We start from the raw sequence: 23,815 nt of genomic DNA, 5'->3' as shown, positions 1-23,815 counted from the left end.
GTCTGCTGATTCTAGAAAGCTTCAGGGTAATAAGTATCAGGGGGGTAGCCGTGGCACCTTAAAGACTAACCGATTTATTTGGGCATAAGCTTTCGTGGGTAAAAAACCCACTTCTTCAGATGCATGGTGCCATCTTCTGCAGGTGCGTTTCCAAGGTGGGGAGGGAAAGCATGCAGTTAGTTTCGTTGTCCTGAAAGGGGACGAGGGAGCTGGCTTGCAAAAGTTAGGAAAATGCAGACGTAAGGACTCTTAAACAAAGACCCATGAGACACTCACACGCACATCTTAACAATTGTGAGTCTTGGGCCGTGTGTACATGCACACTTGTATCAGATTAATTCAACTGATTTAATTAATCATGTTAGTTAAATTGATATAAATACCTTGTTTTGGTTTGAGTAGTTTATTTCAGTTTAGCTTAGACCTGTACCTAATCAACTGAAGATAAACTAGGGTAGATTGATTTAAATAATTTATTTTAATCTCGTTTTGCAGTTGAAGTTTTTAGTTATTTGCCTAAAGAAAGGTTGATTCTCACAATTTGGTAACCATTAAACCGTGTTGATTTGCAACTAAAGATAACATTTACCCTAAACATAGTGCTTCTCTTTGCTAACCAAGAGTATGTTATATCTATACATAATATATTTCAGCAATTATGTAGCTTAATATACATTTTTTTTCAGAATCTTTATTTTTTATATTATGTTAGAAAATGGTGAATGATGCATTTATTATTTACCAGATTAATTTTTTACTCGTGGTTTGTGCAAACTATTTGGATGGAAGTTGAAATTCATCTAAAAATGAACAATAACAGCATTTAAAATGATTATTAATAGTTATATAAAACTACCTTAAAGTGCTGGATACATATGAAAAAATTATCAAAACATCATCTTTTTGTATTTAAAAATTATTTATTAAACAAAGGAAGTATTGAACTTAGTGTTTTTGTTCACCATGTTCTTCAAGATTTTAGAATTAGTTGATCTCATCCTCTCATACCTAGGTTTTATTCATAGATTGGAAGAGGAAAACAAGCATTCTTGCTTTTTCAACTCCCATTTGATTTTTTTTTTTAAATTTTGAATGAACTAGTCATTAAACTGAACTACTTAAAAAAAATAAAGTGAAATGATGAAAATATTCTGTCTGCACCTGCAGAAGAAGCTACTGCTGTCAAAAACTAGTTTAGCACTTCAGCAAGCCCTGGTTCTAGATGCTTAGCCAGTGACTTCCACCAGTTCAGTGATTTGATTTTTCTCTAATAGTTAAGTCATAATATAGGTTGTCATAATTTCAAATTTAATTTTAAATAGGTTTCTCTTCTAAAAATAATGTACTTAATTTAAACAATTTTATTTAAATATTTTTTTAAATAATTGATTTTTATCCTGAGCTAAAACAAACAAAAACCTGATTTAAACTAAAACAAATATTTATATAGGCTTTTGTACCCATGTAACTAACTCTATTAAAATCATGTGTTTAAAACTAGTTTAACTGTGCATGTAGACAATCCTTTAAAATGTATTTTAGAAGTTTTCCTTTTCTTCCATTGGAAGTTGTTAAATGGCAGTTCAGTATTGGTCATCTCGGGTTAATATTAATAGACAAAAAAAAATTCAGAAGAATGTTGGCATTACTTGATTGAGTTTAATTTATCAAAGTAAAATAAAGAGCCAGCTTCAGTGTATGTATTTCCGAGGGGTTTCATATGAAAATTAATATTTTGTCTACATAATGAGGAGCGTTTTTTTTTTGTTTTGTGTTCTTGGAAAGATAAAGGCTGAGTAGGCTTCTTAACTTGATAGTGAACTCTTGCTTCAGAATAGGAAAGAAGAACATTGTGAAGCTTCAGAATAGGAAAGAAGAATATTAAAGTTTCTTTTCATAAATTAATCCTTTGCAGTCTCTCTGAAAAGGGAATAAATGTCTTAATTGTGGTAAAATTTAAAAAATATGTTTGGCTAATTCTGATTCTCTCAATTTAGTAATTCGACTTTCAGATTGTTACGGGGTTTTGAGGCTTCAGTGCAACTTGCAATAAAGATTTTTTCAGTAATAAATTTCTACGATTGACAAGATAAGTTATATGGCACTCAAGTACAGTAGGAACTTTCAGATTCAAACTAGTGACTGGGACCCCCCCCCCATTGCACAATATTGAACCTGTCTGGAGAAAGTTGGACATATGAATATGGGACAATTGGGCCTTTTTGGCACCAAAAGAGGAGTGGGAGGAGGCTCAGGGTTTCTGATCTCTAAAGAAGCATTTTTAACTTTTGGTACTGAGGATAGTGCATCTCTTTTCTTCCTTTTTTGATCAGAGGGAGGAGCAGGGTGAACTTCAAGTTTTTGGGGAAAGAGCTCCTGAACTTTGTATTTCCCAGCCCTGCAACTCTTTATGGCAACTACCTGCCCTTCTGCATCCCACTCCAGTATCATACAACAATGACAAATAAACATGAACATGTTTCTATTGAAATAGTTAATGACAGTTTAATTATTGTCATTGGGCTTCAGCGTTAACATGCCATTGAGACCAATGGGACCAGTTCATACTTCTCTCATATGTGTTGTTTTAAGGTGTCTGCAGACTCAGGAAGACATTATTGCATCCGTTAAGGTCACAGTATTACCGCCATATTGTCTCACGTGGACAGCTAATAAAACAGTAGTAAAAATGTCTGTGCTCAGTCTCCACTAGCACTCTTTCCATTACTACCACAGGTGGAGATGTCCTGGTGGTAGTGCAGTAGGGGGAGATTCCCACCAAAATGCTAAAGTAGACGTAAGTGTAATATCTAAATATTTAATAAAACTCTACCTTGATATAACGCTGTCCTCGGGAGCCAAAAAATCTTACCGTGTTATAGGTGAAACTGCGCTATATCGAACTTGCTTTGATCCATGGGAGTGCGCAGACACCCCCCCCCCCCCCCCCGGAGCGCTGCTTTACCGCGTTATATCCGAATTCGTGTTATATCGGGTTGTGTTATATCTGGGTAGCGGTGTATTCAAAATGAAAACTTAGATTGTAAAGCTCAATTATGTGGCACTTTTAAAATCTATTATGCAGCCACATACACCTGGCTCTGTTAATTGGAAACATCACTTTAGCGCTCTGGTGTTAAATCTTTGCTGAGAAGTAGGGTGAGGCTGCTATTTGTGTGGAAACTAATTTTTGGGGATGCAATTTAGCAATGTTTTGTTGTATTTGAGGCTGGCCATGTTTTAAAGTACTCCACAGTGGCATAGGTGCAGGGCTACAGCTTCGCCACTGTAGCGCTTCAGTACAGATGCTCACTCCAGTGACAGGAGGCGTTCTCTCCTCACTATAGTTAATCCAGCTCTCCAAGACGCTTTAGCTAGGTTGATGTGAGAATTTTTCCATTGACCTAGCACTGTCTACAATAGTGGGTAGGTCAGCATATCTACATATCTCAGGTGTGTGTTTTCCCCCTGAGAGACGTAGCTATGCCAACTGAAATAATTAACTGTAAGTGTTCTGGCTCTAAGAAGCTATTCATGTTGCTACAGATATTTCACACTCCTGAGAGATGTAGCTATGCTGATGCTAGTTTTCCGTGTAGACCAGCCCTTAGTCTATACTACAAAGTTTTGCCAGCATAGCTACATTGGCTAGGAGTGTGAAAAAATCTCACCCCAGCCAGCATAATTATTTTGGGAAAACCTCTGGGGTAAACAGAACTATGTTGACAGAAGAGTGCTTCTGTCGGTTTAGCTAATGTCATATGGGGAGGTGGTGTAACTATGCCGGCAAAAGCCCTCCTGTCAGCTTACGCTACATCTCCTCTAGAGGCTCTGATGAGGTAGCTATACCGGCAAAGGCTCTGTAGTGTAGACAAGGCCCAAGTTGGCTCGAAGGGTTCCAAAAATTGGAGAAGCCCTACACATGGGAGATATTTTGAGGGTGTTGAGAAAATCCTATTTTGCAGCATTGAATATTGTACCTGAATTCATAGTCAAATCTTAATAAAAGTTTAGAATCTGACTTTTTTTATTATGCTCACCAAATTTTAAATGCTTCATTTAGGATTAGGTGTATCCTGCAATTTGAGTTGGACAGGAAGAGTTAATGCTATGAAACTTCAAGCAAATGGAAAAATCACTCAGTCAAATATGAATTTGTTTATTATGCAAGCCAAAAATACTTCTGAAATCTTTGTGGATGTTAACATACTTAAGTATCTGATTTTTATTCTTTCAGTAGAAAAATTTTTTTGCAGAAGAAGATGAAACAGTGATTGCATGTCAGCTGAAATGTATGGAAAAGAAATTAACATGAATATGGTAGAATAGCCTATAATATTGCATGAGGGTTTTGTATGAAATGGAAAGGTGGGGGGATTAGAATTCTAGTGTTATACTAATAGCATTCTGCTTTTTATCATACATGAACAAGTTATTTCAGGAGACAATTTAGCTGATGGTTGTTCTCTTTGATTTCAGGAAACCATATAAATATGAGAGAAATATGAAGCACTGTGGTTGCCTTGTTCTTATTCCAAAATTTTCCATAGCAGGCACAATTAATACAGCCGGGTAACAGTAAATAATGGCTGGGTATGGCAATTAAAAATAGTATGCCTTTTTTTTATAGCAGATTTCTTAGAATCAGTGACCAAAGGTAAAAAATCAGATTTGGTAATCTAATTCTTTCCCCAGGATCTAGTTAATTGCAAACTGTTAACTGTGTAAGTTAACTGCTTTTTAAGTGCAGAACAGATCGTTACAATTGTATAAGGAACAGGGAGAGACGAAAAGGTTTTGATTAGCAGCTGTGGATCCTGTGCATGGAGATAAAGGGCTTGGTTAATTATGCTTTTCGTCTGTATGTATGTTTGTCTCTCTGCTAGGGCTATGTGGCTGGGCTTTCAAGTCTCTGACCAGGAAGGGTGAGAAGTCTGTTTGTGTCTCTGTGAGGGCTGGTAGTCTGGGGCTCTTTGGCCATAAGTCAGGCCCAGTGTTTGAAGTCTTAATCCTCTCTGTGAGTGAGGAGATGAGCTGACCTCCAAGGCTAAATGTTTAAAGCAGTTGTAAAGTGAATTCCTGAGGTGAGCAGGAGAAGTTACCGGAAGTTTGAAAGAGTTTGCAACAGAGAGTAGGCCCCTTTTTCTCACGGGTTTGTGGTCTTGAAGGGCAGCTGTTGATTCTGTAGTATCAGAGAGAGAGTTCTTGGACAACCCGCTATCACTACTGCAGGTCCAACCATATAACAATTTTGTTTCAAAGGAACAAGAGAGAGTGGAAAACAGAGACAAGGGACTGGTAGTTTGTGACCAATCAAGGAAGGAGAAGCAGGAGAGGATAGATGGTCTTTGACCACCAGAGGAAAGAGAACCAGGAGAAATTCAACATAGGGAGAGGTATCCAGTCGCATTCTGGTACTTCTGCAGCAGCTACAGAGAATCTCTTGGAAGACAGAAATTCCAAAACTGGAGGAAAACACAGGGACCTCTGCAGGACACATGTGAAGATGGATGTCAACCATACCCAAAATGTTCAGTGACCTGAAAAGGAGCTCTTTGTATGCTCAAGAGCTTGTCTTTCTCACCAATAGTAAAAGATATTACCTCACCACCTTGTCTCTCTAATATCCTGGGACCAACATGGCTACAACAACACTGCATGCTGCTTCAGAAGATTCTTGGCAGATCATCAGAGGCTTTAAAGATCTTACAAGGGAGCTGAAGGATAGGAAAGCATTGGTGGTGATCTGAGATCTGTCTTGCCCCGCAACTCAGAAGATAGCCAATAGAAAATGTTAGAAGCAAACTATTGGCTAGGTAAAGGGTCTATAGTTGATGGTTTGGGTTTTGTGAAACATTGGGTCATCTTCAATAGGGAGAAAAGGATGTCTGCATTGGACTACCTCTATTTCAGTAGAAAGGGTTCCAGTTTTCTGGGTGACAGAGGATAAAAGCCAGGGAAATAATCAGGAGGAATTAGAAATCTTCATTTATGAAGAGAAAATTTGGTATAATTAGTATTACTGAAACCTGGTGGGCTGAGTCACATGACTGGGATTTTAGTATTACTCCATTTTAGGAAAAAGAGAGTGGGCAGCCGAGGAACAGGGTTGTCATTTTACATCAAAGAAACTATTGTCTGCATTAGATTTATTGACAATTCAGAAGTATAGGACCTGGAATAGTTATGGATCAACGTTCTACCGGATAAATTCCACTGTGGGGTACTGGTTGGGAATCTGTTACAGACCTCCAAATTAGACAAGGGAATAGGATGAACAGCTCCTTAAACATCTGTATACAATGTGTACAAAAAAAATTGTGTTTTCATGGAGTTCAATCTTGCAGACATGTGGAAGGGTCTGATGCAGCCATTAGTAAAACATTCCTGGAGTTTCTCTAAGTTATAACAGGGGTTCGCAAACTTCATTGCACTGTGACCCCCTTTTGACAATAAAAATTATTACATGACCCCTGGAGGGGGGACTGAAGCCTGAGCTCACCCGAGCCCCACCACCCCGGCGACGGGGAGGGGACCAAAGCCAAAAGGCTTCAGCCCCAGGCAGAGGGCTGTAACCTGAGCCTCGCTACCCCCAGGGCTTAGGCTTTGGCTTTAGCCCTGGGCCCCAGCAATTCTAAGACAGCCCTGGCAACCCCATTAAAATGGGGTCCCGACCCACAGTTTGAGAACCCCTTGGACTGTAAGGATCGGCAAAGGAGCACAGCAAATTTCAAAACAATCTGAGTAAGCATTTGGATTTTACAGCACTTCAAGAGAAGATTGAGGCATAATCTACAAGTACGTGGCAAAAATATTTTTGATAGCAGCTCTTTTAATATAATAGAAAAAGGCATGATGAGGTACAATGCTTGGAAGCTGAAGCTAGACAAATTGAGTCTAGAAATACAGCATATGTTACTAATAGTGAGTTTAATTAGCCGTTGGAATAATTTACCTTGTGATGTGGTGGACTCTCCATCACTAGAAGGCTTTAAATCAAGGCTGGATATCTTTCTAAAAGTGATCGAATAGCTCAAACAGAAGTTATAAGCTTGATGCAGAAATTATTGGTTGAGGTTCTGTGAAGTGTTAGGCAGAAGGTCAGACTAGATGAACATATAGTAGTTCCTTCTGGTCTTAAAATCTATTAATCTAGTCTTACTGTTCTGCAAGTGGAATCAGTCTTCCTTACTGGATAAATGAACACTATTGTGTCAATAAGTTGTGGCTGAATAAAAACACATTTTTTAGGAAAGCAGTCCTGATTTAAATGCTACATGTGGTGATGATTTTATTGTCAACAGCAAAGAGAAAAGGTCTGACAATTTTGGAACCAAATAGTCTTAATTTCACTAAACTACAAGACCAAGGCTGGTTCTGACAGGCTGCACAACCTATAGTTGCGAGGTGGGGGGTGGGAGGGGAGGAGGAACATAGTCCTAATTAGGATCAGTCCTCCATAGGGAGGCAATTAGTTCTGCACTTACTTTCCTTATTCCTCCTCCATACACCATATTAGAAGTGAATGTGAGCAAGCTGAGCCTCATGTACCCAGAGACCGTGGTAAGCATTGGGAGCTCCCCACGTCAGTGAACCTGTGTTTGTACGGTACCTAGCACAATGGGATCCTGGACCTCTAGGGCATTTAGGTGGTATCGTAATAAAAATAAACAACAATAATTTGGGTCTGCTTTGCTTCTGAGAGGTCTTCCTCTCTGTTCCCTCCTGCCACCCATTATGAGTAGGTGGGCCCAGTGCCCAGCTCTGCAGACAGCAGTGCAGAAGTAAGGGTGGCAGTGCCATGCCATGCCATTCTTACTTCTGGCTGCTAGTGGGGTGCTGCTTTCAGAGCTGGGCACCCAGCCAACTTGCCGCCACTCTCCAGCCACCCAGCTCTGAAGGCAGCGCAGAAGTAAGGGTGGCAATACCATGACCCCCCTAAAATAATCCAGAGACTCCCACCCCCCGCAACTCCCTTTTGGGTCAGGACCCCAATTTTAGAAATGCTGGTCTCCCCTGTGAAATCTGTGTAGTATAGGGTAAAAGCACACCTAACACCAGATTTCACGGGGGCAGACCAGATTTCACGGTCCGTTACATGTTTTGCGTGGCCGTGAATTTAGTAGGGCCCTAACTATGATTGTCTTTTCTCAGCCTCTTTGTACCTGTCTCTTCTCAGTCTCCACAGGTCTGTTTGTTCTTGCATCCCTGATGTAGCCAGTTTGGGGAAGGTTTCAAACTTGTTCAATTCTGTATGTACAACATAGAATTGAATAATATGTGGAGAAGGAAGAACAAACACCTACAGAATAGGGGCCCTCTGATGGGCTTGAACTTGCTCTGCTCTGAAAGGTTCCCTGAAGATACTGAATTAATAGTTTAGGATTTGATGAGCAACTGATGTTGTACATCTTTGTTCTTATTGGCAGGCAGGATTTTGTGGTGGTATGTTTTTTGTTTTGTTTTTTTCCCCAAAAACTTTCTAAGAAACCCATCCAAGCTCTGCAAGCTGTTTGGAATCGGTTGAGAGAATTTTTTTAAAACAGGAAATTACTTAAAATATTTCAGGGGCTCTTCAAGAGATTCTGTGTCCCATTGCATAGCATAATTAGCAAATTAACTTTAACTAGAATTTTTTTTGGCCTGTTTATATTTCGAGTCTCTGTTCTGGAAATCCGGCTTAACAGAATGGATCCAAATATGTTCCTTAAGAATACCCCCAAAGGACTGTAATGTATTACTAGAAATGGGTTCATCAAAGGTCAGAGAGCACAATTTAGTCCAGGCAGCTTTCCATTTCTCCTTCTACTTCATAACATTGTAGGTCTTAAATCTTTTTTGAGAGAGAAATTTGATTGCATAGTATTTGTAAATAGGATTCTCCTTAATAATTGGTTATTGTGGGCTTCTGTTGCCTACTATTAATATTCATTATTAGTATAAGGATCAGTGTATGCACAGGAGTAAAGAAAATTTCATCAGAGTAACATCATTTAAGATAAGCTTAAATTAGTCCAACAATATTTTGGTCCCCTTTTGTTCTGCGATAATCTTTCCTTCAAAATGTTCATTTTTCATGCATAACTTTTACTGCTTGTCTATAAATTTGGGGAAAAATTTCAATTTTCTTGGGTTGTTTTTTTTTTACACATAGCGTTTTATCTTGACTTCAACAAGGCTATACTCTGGTTCAGCTGCCAGTACAGTCAATGGACAGATTAGGAAAACATAAGTTTAAACTATTTTTTTTTTAAAGCTATTTGTTATATTGGAGATTTCCTAGAACTGGAAGGGACCTTGAAAGGTCATCGAGTCCAGCGCCCCCTGCCTTCACTAGCAGGACCAAGTACTGATTTTGCCCCAGACCCCTAAGTGGCCCCCTCAAGGATTGAACTCACAACCCTAGGTTTAGCAGGCCAGTGCTCAAACCATTGAGCTATCCCTCCCCATTCCATAATGGAAGTTAAGTGGAAGGAATGAACATTTTAGAGAATGTGTGTGAATTCAGTTACTTGTGTAGCTGCATAAACTCATTTCTCTTTGGATTTATAATGTGTGTCAAATTTGAACAGCGAGTGGCTTTGTGTAACTGACTGTGCCCCACTAGTGGTTCTCACACCTGCTCTTTGCAAGAAGGAAGAAAAAGTTATAGCATAACCCTCTTTTTTTGCTTACCATCACTTCTGCCAGTTTGTGCTGATACCCACTCAGTAGACTGAGTGAATATTGTTCCCTGTAAAAATCCTTGCTAGATCTTAACCATAGCTGATCTATTTTTTCAAGCTTTTCTTTTATTACGTGAAATTGAAATATCAATTTCAGCTGACTGAGACACACTTTCAGATACTGTAGCTATAAGAATTAGTCTCCTGCATACTTACGAATTAATACTCATTTATTTGTTGCGTGATCAGGTTTAAAGAAAATATCGAAGAAATTCAAGACAGAAGAAAGTGCCCCAGAAAAAGAAGCAGACACAGAAAAGCACAAGGTAATTTTTGTGTTAAAGCATTAAGGATTACAGACATAGGCCCCAGTCCTTTCAATACTTGTGAGTTCATCGCATGTGAGTAGTACCGGTGAGTTCAGTAGGACTACTCTGTTGATAGGAATATAATTAATGCCAGTCAGCATGTTTCTATGGAAAATAGGTTTTGCCAAACAATCCTCATTTTGTTCTTTGAGATTACAAGTTTGGTTGATAAAGGAAATTCTATAAATGTAATCGACTTTTTTTTTAAAGTGTTTGAGTGTTGCAAGGTTTTTTGAATAGAAAATTGGCAATGTAAAGTATCAGTAAAGCATGCATTAAATGGATTAAGAACTGGCTAACTGACAGATATCAAATAATGGGGATGTTTCTTGTGGAGTTCAGCAGGCATGAGTATTAGGCCCAATCTTATTCAATGCTTTTATCAGTGATCTGAAAGTAAATATAAAATCACTGCCTCTGTGAGCTGCAGAGAAAAGAGCAGCCCAGACTAGGGTAGCTTGATTTACATTAGGGCTGTCAATCGATTAAAAAATATTAATCGCACTGCTAAACAATAATAGAATACCATTTATTTAAATATTTTTGGATGTTTACAGTGTTCCCTTTATTTTTTTATTACAAATAGTTGCATTGTAAAAACCAAAAGAAATAGTATTTTTCAGTTCACCTAATACAAGTACTGTAGTGCAATCTCTTTATCATGAAAGTTGAACTTACAAATGTCAAATTATGTATGAAAAAATCCTGCCTTCGAAAGTAAAACAATCTAAAACTTTAGATCAGTGCTTCTCAAAGTCGGGCCGCCGCGGTTCGCCTCTCCAGGCCAGTGGGGGCTGTGGAAAGTGGTGTGGGGCGAGGGATGTGCTAGCGAACCACGGCCAGAGGGAGCCGCTATCGGCCGAACCTGCGGACGCAGCAAGTAAACAAACTGGCCCGGACCGCCAGGGGCTTTCCCTGAACAAGCGTCAGCCCGATTTTGAGAAGCACTGCTTTAGAGCCTACAAGACCACTCAGTCCTACTTTTTATTCAGCAATTGCTCAGACAAACAAGTTCATTTACATTTGCAGAAGATAATGTTGCCCACTTCTTGTTTACAATGTCACCTGAAAGTGAGAACGGGTGTTTGCATGTTGTAGCCAGCGTCGCAAGATATTTACATGCCAGATGCATTAAAGATTCATATGTCCTGGAAGCATGCCCTCTGGAATGGTGGCTGAAGCATGAAGTGGCATACGAAGTTTTAGCACATCTGGCATGTAAGTACCTTGCAATGCCAGTTACAAAAGTGCCATGCGAATGCCTGTTCTCACTTTCAGGTGACATTGTAAATAAGAAGCAGACAGCAGTATCTCCCGTAAATATCAACGAACTTGTTTGTCTGAGCGATTGGCTGAACAAGAAGTAGGACTGAGTGGGCTTGTAGGCTGTAAAGTTTTACATTGTTTTGTTTTTGTGTGCAGTTATGTACCAAAAAAAAAAATCTACAGTTGTAAGTTGCACTTTCATGATAAAGGGATTGCACTACAGTACTTGTATGAGGCGAATTGAAAAATACTATTTCTTTTATTGTTTTTACATTGCAATATTTGTAATAAAAAAAATAAAGTGAGCACTGTACACTTTGTATTCTGTGTTGTAATTTAAATCTACATATTTGAAAATGTAGAACAACATCCAAAAATATTTAATAAATTTCAGTTGGTATTCCATTATTTAACAGTGTGATTAATGGCGATTAATTCTTTGTGTTAATTGCGTGAGTTAACTGTGATTGACAGCCCTAATTTAAATCAAAGCAATTTAAAACACCAAGTGGAAATCTTCAATTTAAATAATTTGATTTTAATAAAGTTTTCAATTTAGTTTTTTTTTTTTCAAGAGAGATGCATTCTCACTGGTTGATATATCCACTAAAACATGTTGATTTACAAATAAATAGAGTAGGCCTGCACAACTCGTAAAGCTGCGGGGGCCATATTACTCCAAAGAAAACAGCTGAGGGCCGAACCCCCCCCCCCCCCGCCGCCCGAACACCACACCCCCCCCCCCCTCCCCCCCCCCAGCGCCACCCACCCCACAGAAACACCCCCCCAGCCACCCCGGGAACCCTCCCCCAGCGCCGTCCGCCCTGTGGAAAAAAAGCCTTCTTCCCCAGTGCCACCCTGCTGAAACAGCAGTATTGAACCTTGGTAATATGTTATAGCTGGCCCGAAGGTAGTATAATTAAGCTAAAAGAAAAATGTCTTTTTGCTAGAAGTAGAATAAGATTTTCCCCCCACTTTGTAATCAATTGCTCTGTTGAATGAATGAGGTGTGAATGAGGAAGGTGTGGAAGGCAGCACCTCCAGACAGCTGCAACCCTTGGAGAGGGGATGGGAGCCAGACCAGATCAGTAGAACAGGTCAGCTACCAACTCGCTGCTCGCCTCCTCAGCCTCCCTCCCCTGCTGCCGGCTCACCTGCCCCCCCCCCCCCGCCACTGTCCGCCCGCTTGCCTCCTCAGCCCCCCCACCCCTCTAGCTCGCCCACTTGCCTCCTCAGCCCCCCCACCCTCCAGCTCGCCTCCTCACCCCGCTCCACTGCCCGCCCGCTTGCCTCCTCAGCCCCTTCCCTCACCCCCCCGCGGGCCACACAGTGAGCCCGCCTACTCACCCCCCGCGGGCCACACAGTGAGCCCACCTACTCACCCGCCGTGGGCCGCATGCGGCCCCTGGGCTGCATGTTGTGCAGGCCTGAAATAGAGCCTTTAAACTAGATTTGGTACATCTTTTTTGCTACCCAGGAGGGCACGCTGTAATTATACACATTTATTTAAGCAATTACATAGTTGAATATTTTCAGATTCGTGTTAACTGTACATTTTTAGTATGTTAGAAAATAGTGAATGACGGGTGAAATTGTAAATATTCATAATTTGAAAAGTGAACCACTATACAATAGGAGTATGCCCAGGTGGGCTCAGTGGATAATCCTAATGAGATACACGATGGTGTCTCATGGAATCAGAGAGTGGGTCCCAATGCCTATGATGACTTTGCCAGTCTCTTGCACCCTGTAGCACAGCCCCTGGATTTCCCAGGGGATCACGGCCTTAACACAGTACATGATCTATTGTTCCATAATTATAAAGCTTTACTTCAAAGCTAGATGATTTCCCCTTATTTTTCTTTATATAAAAAAGCCGCCTTTAACTAAAGTTTTTGATAGCGGCTCATGGATTCAGCATATTTACTTAAATATTTTAAGAGATTGTAATAAGCTTAGGCCTTAACATATTTTGTATTACATTCAGATTTCATTTTAATCAGGTTTATTTTTATGAGGAAAACTTGTAACTTAAATAACAAATTAAAAATCTGATTTAAATAAAAACCTGTTTTTTTTTGTTTTTTTTTTGTTTTTTTACCATTTTCCTCCCAAAAATAAATAAATTATTGATTTGGTTTTTTTAATCCATCCTGACCCAGATGTCAAGAACTGAGAGACCTACTGCTAGCGGAAAGGAAATTATCAGACATTTTTTGTTCCCTAAAGGCTTAGTTATTCCACTCCAGTAAAAGTTAATTTTTTTTAACTAACGTTATGCTTAAATAGTTGTTTCCCATTTGTAGAAATAGCTAAGTTAGACTATTCAAAGTTATTTAGCATTGTCCTGAATTCATGCCCTGGCGTGGGGTTCTTATTTCTCATTAGTGTGAATGGAGTTTAAAGTATCCACTTTAATCACAGAATTTCTTTGCTTTTGTTAGTGTGTGCCCCAAACTTAATTTCTTCTTCTTACTTTACTTTTTCACAAGTAAAAACTATCTTTCATAAGATAAGAATTGTCTTGAAATTTCTTTCATTTCTATGTTATAAATGTCAGTGTTGAGATCACATAAGTCTCTGAACTCTTGTAAGTGGAATGTTTAACCATATGGTCACTGTGAAGATGAAAATGAGTGACAATGATTATATTTAATTAGAGAGAAACCTTTCTGGGTTGTTCTTTATTTCAAAATAAAAATCAGCTACATGAGAGTTTAAAAAACAAATAAAATGCTTTAAGGTAAGCACAGATGGTTGTGGAATGTAGCCCATGTCACAATCCTACAAAGAGGCTAAATTGAATATAGATATAACAGCCTTGTGGAAATGAGAATAAAACCTTTACCTGCTGTGCTGTACTACTGAGTATAACACTCATTGAATAGTACTGTAGTTTTCCTCCTCCTCAGTTCTCCAAACGTTTTAGATGACATATTTAATATTATAATCAACATTACTATGTTTTATAATTGCTTGCAATCTGTTTACAAATTACAACAGTTCCCCTGGAGCCTGGAAATCTTGAGTGCTCATGTTTCAGAAGGAACATGTGTATTCCATACTCCACAAAAAGTTACGTAAGTGGGCTCTTCTTATTGTAACAGGCTGAAATGGCACTCCTTATGATGGATGATGAGGAGGATGACAGAAGACATTTTAACTATGAGAAGATTGTAGAACAACAGAACCTGAGCAAGAAGAAAAAGAAACAACTAATGAAAAAGGAGGAGTTGTTAGAAGATGACTTTCAGGTAATACTAATACAGATTCCTAGTATTGAAATGTAATAGAATTTAGTAGTATCTCTACTTTTTTAAGAGGAGTGGATTGGAATTCTGATGTAAGAATTGTACCTCAGTAATATGGTTTGACAACATTTTAACAGTGCAATTGAATATAAACCTCTTTATAGTACTCCTACACAGGAAAAAGGCTGGTATTCTAATACTGGGATCAAACAAGGATACAACTTTAATCAGTCCATGTTGCGTTTGAATGTTTGTTACCGACATGTACATGTGCCTATCACCATAGGACCTGGGTGCACTTTACATGGCTTAGATTACAAGCAATATTTCCCTAATAAAGGAAGCAAAATGAGACTATGTATAGGGATTTAAGGAGACAGAATTCACTCTTCAAGATCACATGCAATCTCTTGGTTGTAATATTGATTATTGCCCTTCTCAGGGCCTGTTTGCACTGGCTCTTTCCCTGCTCGCTTATTCTTAACCAACAAGGAATGTCTTCGTTGGCCCACTTTTTGTGATATACAGGTTTTACACAGGTGTGTCTCCTGTATGTTGTTGACTCTCCCACACCACCTTGCACACAATGCAAAGGACAGAGGAATCCGCCCTCCAGGAATATGTAGTTTAATTTAACCAGCCTGACCAAATTCTGAGAACTACCATTTGAAATTTAAATATTAAAGTTTAGATTCCAGCTTAAGTAAGATCTGACTTAGGCAATTAGTGTTGCCCATATCTTGTACATATTCTGTCATTTAAATATGATTGCAATATTTTCTGGTATATTACATTTTCTGTCCTGTTTCTCAATATTATTTTTCATTGGTAGTAAGGTTAACTGAAATAGGTTCTTTTTTCTATCTTCAGGTGAATGTTGCTGATACAAGGTTTCAAGCACTGTATACTTCCCACTTGTTTAATTTGGATCCTTCTGATCCAAACTTCAAAAAGACAAAAGCAGTGGAAAAAATTTTGGAGGAGAAAGCTCGCCGAAGAGAACAAAAGCAGCAGAATCTTGCAAAACAGATGCAGGAGAATGAGATTGGAAAGAAGGGAAACACCACTAAGAAATCTGTAGATCCTGCTTTATCAATGCTAATAAAATCTATCAAAAATAAAACAGAACAATTTCAAGCCAGAAAGAAACTGAAAATAAAATGAAGTCCAGTTGTTTGGCTTTCCTCAGTCCAGTCTCTACTCCTTGTAAAATGGTAAACTTCATAACAACTTTATGGATGTTGAATCTCATAAACTGTAAGGGTTTCTGAAGAATTAGTGCCAGTGTTGGGGCTTGGGGGTGAACTATAGACAACCGATTGCAATACCGTCTTTCCCCCTCCCACAACTACCTCCTTGGAATAGTATATTTGTAAAATAGTTCACAAACAGCATGTTTGACAAAATTAATTTACCTGAAGCTGTTTTTCATAACACCATTTCAGTTAAAACTAATAGAAATGGTAAAGATGGCTACAAAGAACTTCCTTAGTTAATAGTAATGGACACATTTATAAATGAGTGTTTGACTTCAGGTCCTGATATGATTTTTAGATTTAAAAAAAACTTTGGAATTTCATAATGGTGTTTTTAATACTCCATGAGTCTGAAAATAGAATGTTACTGATGAAGATAATTTTAATATAACTGAAAGTGAAGACAGGTTGGATGAATTTTGTTTCTTAGTCAAGAGCTATGTGGATAACTTGTGAAATAACGAATAAAAATATATTGTATTTTATTAATAATACTTTTCACTTCTATAATCTTCTAAGGATTCCAGAAGATTCACTGCAGAAACATTTAGTGAAATTCTCTGATTTAGGAGAGATTCTCATGTACAGCAGCGAAACTGAAAAAATTAAGGTCAAACGTGAATGCCCAAAGTTAGATATCAAAATCCATTTTTCGCCACCTCAATAAGGTTGTGTCTATTGGGCATTTTCTTAAATTTCTCCCAATGTTGCATTGCTGTTAGTGTAACTCTACTGACCGTTGCAATGCTAGGAGTGCTAGTGTAGACAAGATGTCCAAAACAGGCCTATATGACACAGTTAAAAACACCAGAGCAGGGCTATGTTAGTGCTACCACTAGTGGAACAGTGGAAAAATGTGTGATAGAAGGGTAGCACAAAGGGCCTGTTTTTCAGAAGCGTTGAACTCATTCCATCCAGTGTGTCATCCTGCTCTAGTTCTCTTTGCTGCATCAACTCTGATAAAAATGCAGCCAGTTAAACTTTGTCAAAGATATTACAAAATTGTAACATAAAGCACTCATTAGAACTGTGAGGCTGGAGATGTTCCCGTAATTGTGAACAAGCTCATGAGTTTCTACCTCCCTAAGCAGCTCTATTTCTGTAAACTACTGGTATATTTATCTAACCCTTTGCTTGGGCATGAGAACCCTGAATAGAGCAGCCAGGAGTGTTGCACTCTTGTTAAGAAGCTGCTTGAGAAGGCCCATTGATAGTAAATTTAGTAGCAGAGCTGGTTGATAAAGTGTTAAGGGTTGACTGGGGAAAAAAACCAAACACACACCAGCAGTGTACTCTAAAGGAGGTAAGTGCATGAAAATAGTTAATTGCTGCTCCTGCTACTTGACACTATGCAATGTATGTATAAAGATAAACATACCAACTGAATACAGTCTGAACCTGTTTACAAAATTAGTTTGTCAGAAGGGTTAATACATGTCCCAAAAAAATCCTCCTCCAACGAAAATATTTTAACCATTATATATAAAAAAAGAAATTGGAATGCAAATAAAATTTCATTAAAACAACTATTAAAAGCAGTAAACCAATCAAAATGTCTTGCACACATGAAGTAAATACAGATGGATGTTCACTGAAGCAGATGGTCCTTCAATGTCAAAATACTAACTTTTAGTAAAACCAGTTTTTATGCAGACAGATTAAGAAAATGAGAGAAACCACATATTCAATTGCAGGTAATTAGTGTTAAAAACTGACGTGTACAGTGAGAAATGTAATGTGGAAATAAAAACAGGTGATTTCACAAGAGAGTTTGTATAAAGGAGTTCTGGAAGTGAAGAGCCAAAATTACATTTTATTGATCACTTGTGCAGCTTTACTGGAAAGCCTCCAGATTCACTTCTAAAATAGCTCAACTGAATGGTTGGGCAAATTAATAGACCTTGACCTGTTGACCAGCTCAGGTGGTGCTACAGAACTTACCCACAGCAAACAAGCTCTTGATACATGGTTTGGAGCCAGCCATCTGAGCTAGCCAGGGCTTCGCTACCTGCCGTCAGCAAAGAGAAATAAACCCCACCAGAATTGAGGACTTCAGTGTACACCATGGACCAATTTACTGATGTTCAGCTGGACATAGACTCAAAATAATCAAAAGGAAACAGGACAATTTATAGTAGAATTTCCTGCAGAAAGGGCAGACTCGTGCAGCAGCCCAGCAGAAGTGGAGGTAGCTGCTAAATGAAGAAGCTATCAGCCATGAGTGCTCTAAGTACAAATCCACATCTAATATGCATGATGGAAAAGTACCAGTGTCGCTTATTCAGTATGTGCAATCTCCCCCTCTTGTGGTTGATTTCTGAATGTGCTTTAAATTTACATTGCTAAATAATACTCCAATAAGCCGCTGCCGCATATAGCAGTTATTCAACAGTATATAGAGGTTTTGTTTTAATGCATCTCAATTGTCTCTTCAGCCTCCAGGTGTGAGTAATTAAGGTTGTGAAAAGCTGCTGAAAACGTTAAAAATTACCTCTAAAGACCAGGTCATTGAGTTTGGCATGGACAACTTTCACGTTGTAAAATGTGCTGTTCTGCACTATATGCAGCAAGGCTATAGATTACGTTAGAAGGTGGACAATTGTAGAACACATGGAAAGGGCTAAACAAACAAAAGAAATGAAAATGAGGCTGAAACTGCAGGACCATTGAAAACAGTACAGAAACAATGCACTGTGACAGGATCATTCCAGCATTTTTGTGTATTTAAAAAAAAACGTTTCTGAAAATACAGACACAAGTATTTAGTTAATGTAAGAAATATGAACTGCAATGCTATTTTATTTTTTTATAGTGGTTGATGGCACAGGTAGGTGTCAAACTTGTTTGAAAATTGTCAATATATCAGTAAAATGTGTTCAACTGATACCTATGTATATTCTGGCTAGGAAAACTAAAGTTCAGCGTCTCATATTAATTGTGGGAAACATGGATTTTTATGCTTTTTATTCAGATAATGTTGTGACACAGCTATTTTGGGTTCATATGGATTCTACTTCTGTGTATAGATTTGCTAATAAATAGTATGCACTCCCACTATGCTGGAAATTACTGAAGAAGTTGCTTGGTAGGGACTCACTTAAAATTTAAGAAGCCTTGTTCCATTCTAAACTCTATTTTCATTTCCCTTTTCTCACTTTATTTTGAGTGAGGTCTGGGTGTAGGAAGATTTTAAAAGAAAGCTGTCTGAGTGACAGGGCTCTTAAAAATGTTACCCTGTTCCCGCTGTTTTAAAAATGTGCTTAACAGTCAAATCAGAAATGAAAATGATTATTTAATTTCATTTGACCGTGAAGACCTCTCCAACTACCATCTTGTCCCCAGCTTCATATTCCTGGCCCAAATAATTGAGAAGATAGGAATCACCAAACAACCTGGATGCCTCATAATCAGGGTTCAGACCAGGGCACAGAACAGGCACAGCTCTAATGACACTACAAAATGATCTCATGGCCATAGATACAGACAAGATGTCCATGCATACTGCTGGTCTTTGGCACAGTGTACTACAAGATACTGATAACCTGAATAGATGGCCAGGCACTATGGTGGCTCCAGTCATTTCTCTCCAGCAGAACTCAGAGTGGTTCCTCCTCTCTGAAGACCCTTGTGACAAAGTGAGAATTCTCTGTCATAATTTTATGAATCCTAATTGTGCTTCAATTTGCCTCTGTACTTTGCATTGCTACCCAGTAGGGTGGGGGAGAAAGGGTTAAGACTGCTCTTGGGGCACAACAGATGATATGAGGTGTGTGTGTGTGTGTGTGTGTGTGTGTGTGTCACCTGGCTGTCTGGATGGAATGAACAGGTCATTAAAGAACTGGTTGAAACAAACTCCAAATAACGGAGGATCCAGAGAGCCAATGAAAACCCCCCAATGACTGAACAATCAACCCTTAACAGCGACAAGCTCCAACAGGCAGGGTAGGTAAATTCATCATGGCTCTGTCTGAAGCCAAAGGACTGAAAGTAATTGGTTTTTGGAAGAGGCTTGACAGTGCTCACTGGGGACTGGAAAAGGGAACCTGAAATTAAGTCCAGAGCAGCATGACTGATGGCACTGGCTTGGCCAGGTGGATTAAGTCTTAACATTTATTTCTCTATGTTAACGTAAGGACTGCAAATGTGTTCCAGTTAACTAATAAACTCTACTCTGTTTTGAAAGCATTGCCTGGGGACTCTTTAAAATCTAGCGCATCCTGTGGATCCCTGACCGCCTTCACCCCGAGAATCCCATAGGGATTCATACTCTTTCCTCTTCAATATCTACATGGGATGACTGGGTGAGATAGTGAGATGCCAAGGACTCAGCTGCCACCAGCATGCTGATGATGTTCAACTATATATTTCATATTTAACTGACACAACCGCCAGTGCTTGTAAGATGTCAGAATGCCCGCAAGAAAATCAGCTTTTGGATGAAGAGCAGCTGGCTCAAACTGAACCCGGGCACAACAGAAGTGATGCTGGTTGGAAAGGGGAAATGTTACGAAGAATTAGCGGAGATGTTATCTCCACCTTTCGTTAAAGGCGCACAGCCTCCATTCATCAAAGTGGTGTGAACCTTTTAAAGATCCTTTTTCACTTCATGCATTAATCCTGGATGACCAGGTAGTATCAGTTTCTAAAAATGCCTTTTGTCACCTCCACCTTGCTAGAAAATTTAGCCCCTTCTTCCCAGATGAGGACCTGGCTATATGTATTTGTTACTTCCAGGCTGGATTACTGTAATTCACTGTATCCGAAGCTGAATGTGAAGATGGTGCATACAGAGTCCATCTGGTACAGAATGTGACTGCCTGCTTTCTCCACGACTTAGGTATCTATGAGCACCTCAGGCCTATGCTCAGATCCGTGTACTTTCTCCCAGTCTGCTTCCTGGGCATGTTTAAAGCCTTGATCCTCATTTTCAAAGCAATTACATCAGAGACAGAATTTTGATCTATCAACCATTGCAACTGCTGTTCTCCGGGACAATGCAGATGGTAAAGCTCAGGATGAAGGGTTTCAGAGTATAGGGCAAAGCATTTCCAGGGGCTCGAGCTATGTAACGAATTTCCAGAGATCAGGCAAATTCAGAGTCTGACCATCTTTAAGAAACTCTAACCTTCCTCTTCAACAAAGCCTTTAAACCATCAAAACAATACTCACGCCACCAAAACCCTCTTTACACAGTAAATCCCTAACATCCCCCTCAAAAGAGAGGATGAGAATTAATAAAATCTAACAAAACAAAAGCCTTACCAAGCAAGAACTTTGAAAAGGGAGAAGTGCCAGATGCTCCATGAAGTTCACTAGGGACTTCTTATTTCTGATCTTACATGGAACGTGCCCAGTTACTATGGTGGTGGGCAGCCGTATGAAACCCTAAGATAGATAGAATAGTAAACATTCCATCCACTTAATTCTCCAGCAGAACTATTATAAAGGAAAGGTTTAAAAAGATTTGGGAAAACAAATTAAAAGGTCAGCAGTGCTGATGGAGCTGGAATCAAATTGTATGTTGTATTGCATCACTTGCGCATATAGATGTATTGTGTTTCCTCTTTGGAAGTAGTAGTTTTGGTAAGCTATTTTGAACCATATTACTGTGTTCTTGTTTTTAGTCTTGTGTCCAGAGATGGCAAGGAAGCCCAGCCTGTATTTAACAGCCAGAATAAGACATGGTAGACAAAAATGTATAAATAGAAATTTGAAAAGGCACAGGTATGGGTTTAAAAATGGTTGATTGTATTTTGCAGCTGTATTTACATGGACACTTCCCAGAGAGATTTGCCATACCAAATAGCAATGTATGGTATAAATGGTGCTGTATTCAGTGTCCAGTCCGATGCATCTTATTTGCTTTTCTTGAATATTCAGATTCTCAGACCGTCTTATATTAGGGATCTTTGTTTTGATGCATTTTGCCTGAAAGTCATTTGGTCTCAGTCCACCATTTAATTTGAAATCCCTCCTTTGTTGAGGGTGACCTACCCTATTGAGTTTTGAGAAAATTTAGCTAATGATCCAAGAGAGAAAGTAGCAGCGGAATTCAGTTGAGTGAAATCTTTGAACAAAACATCCTTGATTAAGTTAGCTAAAGACCATTTCCTAGCCAATGCCATTGGATTATAGAGAAAGCAATACAAACTAATGTGCAACAGCCTACAATATCAATAGTTATTTGGCAAACTCTAGTCATTGAGAGTTACATCGGTGAGGTGCTGTACCTATTTTAGACTATGTACATACTACAGCTTACAGCCATATAAATTATGTCTCTCAGGGGTGTGATAAGCCACTCCCGTGAACAACAAAAGTTACACTGACCTAAGCGCCAGCGTTGACAGTGCTATGTCGGTAGGATAGCTTCTCCCGCTGCCATAGCTACTGCCGTTCATGGAGACTGGAGTAATTAAGTCAATGGGCGAGCCAATAAATTCAGTCTTTGCCCTGGTTCTTCCATGGGAGTACGGAAAGCGTATCGTTGGGGTAGTGTGGCCTCTGTCTATGCTCCTAGCATCTGTTTTGTGGATGTACAATACACCAGTTTGCAGAACTGTAAATGTAGCACGTTTTTATGAATATTAAAAAATTGCTATGAATAAAAACAGCCACGGTTGTTAATCAGTGGATAGGATGTGGTTACAACTACATTTGGAGCTTCAACAGTGTAATAATAATTAAGACCCCCTTCAAGATTTGGATTTGGACCTCATCTAGAGACCCAGTGTTTTTATTTAATGAATTTTCACTCTGTAGTGTGGGTGAGGGGCCACTGTTGAGTCTTATTCCAGTACTTCTGTAGCATGATAACAAATGAGAACCTGAAGTCACATCTTGAAAAATTTTATTTTTCCTTCACAAATGTACTGGAAAAAGCAAGCAGACTAATTGGCTATTAGCTGATGTAATAGCATGTGTCAGAACATATGTCTTATTACTAGACTCAAATTAATACATCTACTTTCAAACACAAGGATGAGGCACTTTTTCCTGCATTGCTATAAATCTCTTCTAGTCCAATTGCGTACTTTGGCCACTTCTTGACAGTGTTGGAATATACTAATTTCAACCAGGGCTAGATGGTTTTGTTCATCTGGCAATGGAGGACCCCTCCTTATGGGCGACTCTCTACCCTCCTGTGCAGAAGGAGAAAGGATGTTCAGTTGCCTCTTCCTGGATTCAAGGATTCGCACTAGTGGCTCAATCCTGCACGATTCTGAGCGCTCTACCCCCACTCTAGCAAAGTACTTAAGCATAGATATGCTTAACTTTAAATCAGTGGGACTGCTCACATGTTTAAATACTTTGAGACAGTCAATTCTAGGAGAAGAATGGGTGTAGTAGGGGGAGGGCTGGGGAAATGCACAGCATCCCAAATTGGCCCTGACAATCTTCGGCGTTGATGATAACACTGTGCCAGTTTGAGTTGTTTTATTCCCACATACCCTTCCCCCACTCCAACTTCAGTTTGGAGCAGCCGCAGTATGAGTTGCAGGTCCATTTGAACTTCACTGCTAGGAAACCGAAAAAGGCACAGAGGCACAGGCCTTTGGGGACGATTCTGGCCTTCAAAGGATCCCGGGGGAACTCTACCCGGGCTTGGCAGCAGGTCCCACAGTCCTTCCATGGGAGGTACAAAACTTGCACTGCCAATAAGATGACATAGGAAGGATCCATGCCAGGGCCCATTGGCTGAGATTTCCTGCCCAAGAGTCTCCTCACTTCAGCATTTACCATGGGATCTGGGCCTGGGTTTTAATCTCAGTCTTCCTAGCACTTTCTTCACTTGAAGAACAACAAGCCTTTCTATTTATTTAGCATCTGCTCTCTAACAGGATCCCAAAACACTTCCATTGTTATATACACAGGGCTCACTTTACCTGCCACTGCAATGCACTCTCCTGTGCAGTGGAACAGGGCAGCCATTCTTATTCTACAATGCTATGCAACCATGGGCTTTTTCCTATAGGAAGGGAAAATGAAGGATGTTTTCAAACACAACA

At 39.3% G+C, this 23,815-nt stretch overlaps 1 protein-coding gene across 1 annotated transcript in view; it reads left to right on the top strand.

Annotated features, from left to right (window-relative positions):
• ESF1 (ESF1 nucleolar pre-rRNA processing protein homolog) overlaps window positions 1-20,374 on the top strand; it is a gene marked incomplete in the record, with an annotated part of 68,566 nt that extends 48,192 nt beyond the window's left edge. Inside the window, 3 exon segments of the mRNA XM_034764152.1 lie at window positions 9,915-9,991; window positions 14,407-14,553; window positions 15,421-20,374. Coding sequence (XP_034620043.1) covers window positions 9,915-9,991; window positions 14,407-14,553; window positions 15,421-15,714 — 518 coding nt within the window.
• Window positions 20,375-23,815: the final 3,441 nt, after the last annotated feature.

This window comes from Trachemys scripta, chromosome 3 (assembly GCF_013100865.1).
Source record: "Trachemys scripta elegans isolate TJP31775 chromosome 3, CAS_Tse_1.0, whole genome shotgun sequence".
NCBI classification, from domain to species: domain Eukaryota; kingdom Metazoa; phylum Chordata; order Testudines; family Emydidae; genus Trachemys; species Trachemys scripta.
The sequence above is the reverse complement of the archived record's forward strand: the minus strand, read 5'-3'. Positions and strand labels throughout refer to the sequence as shown.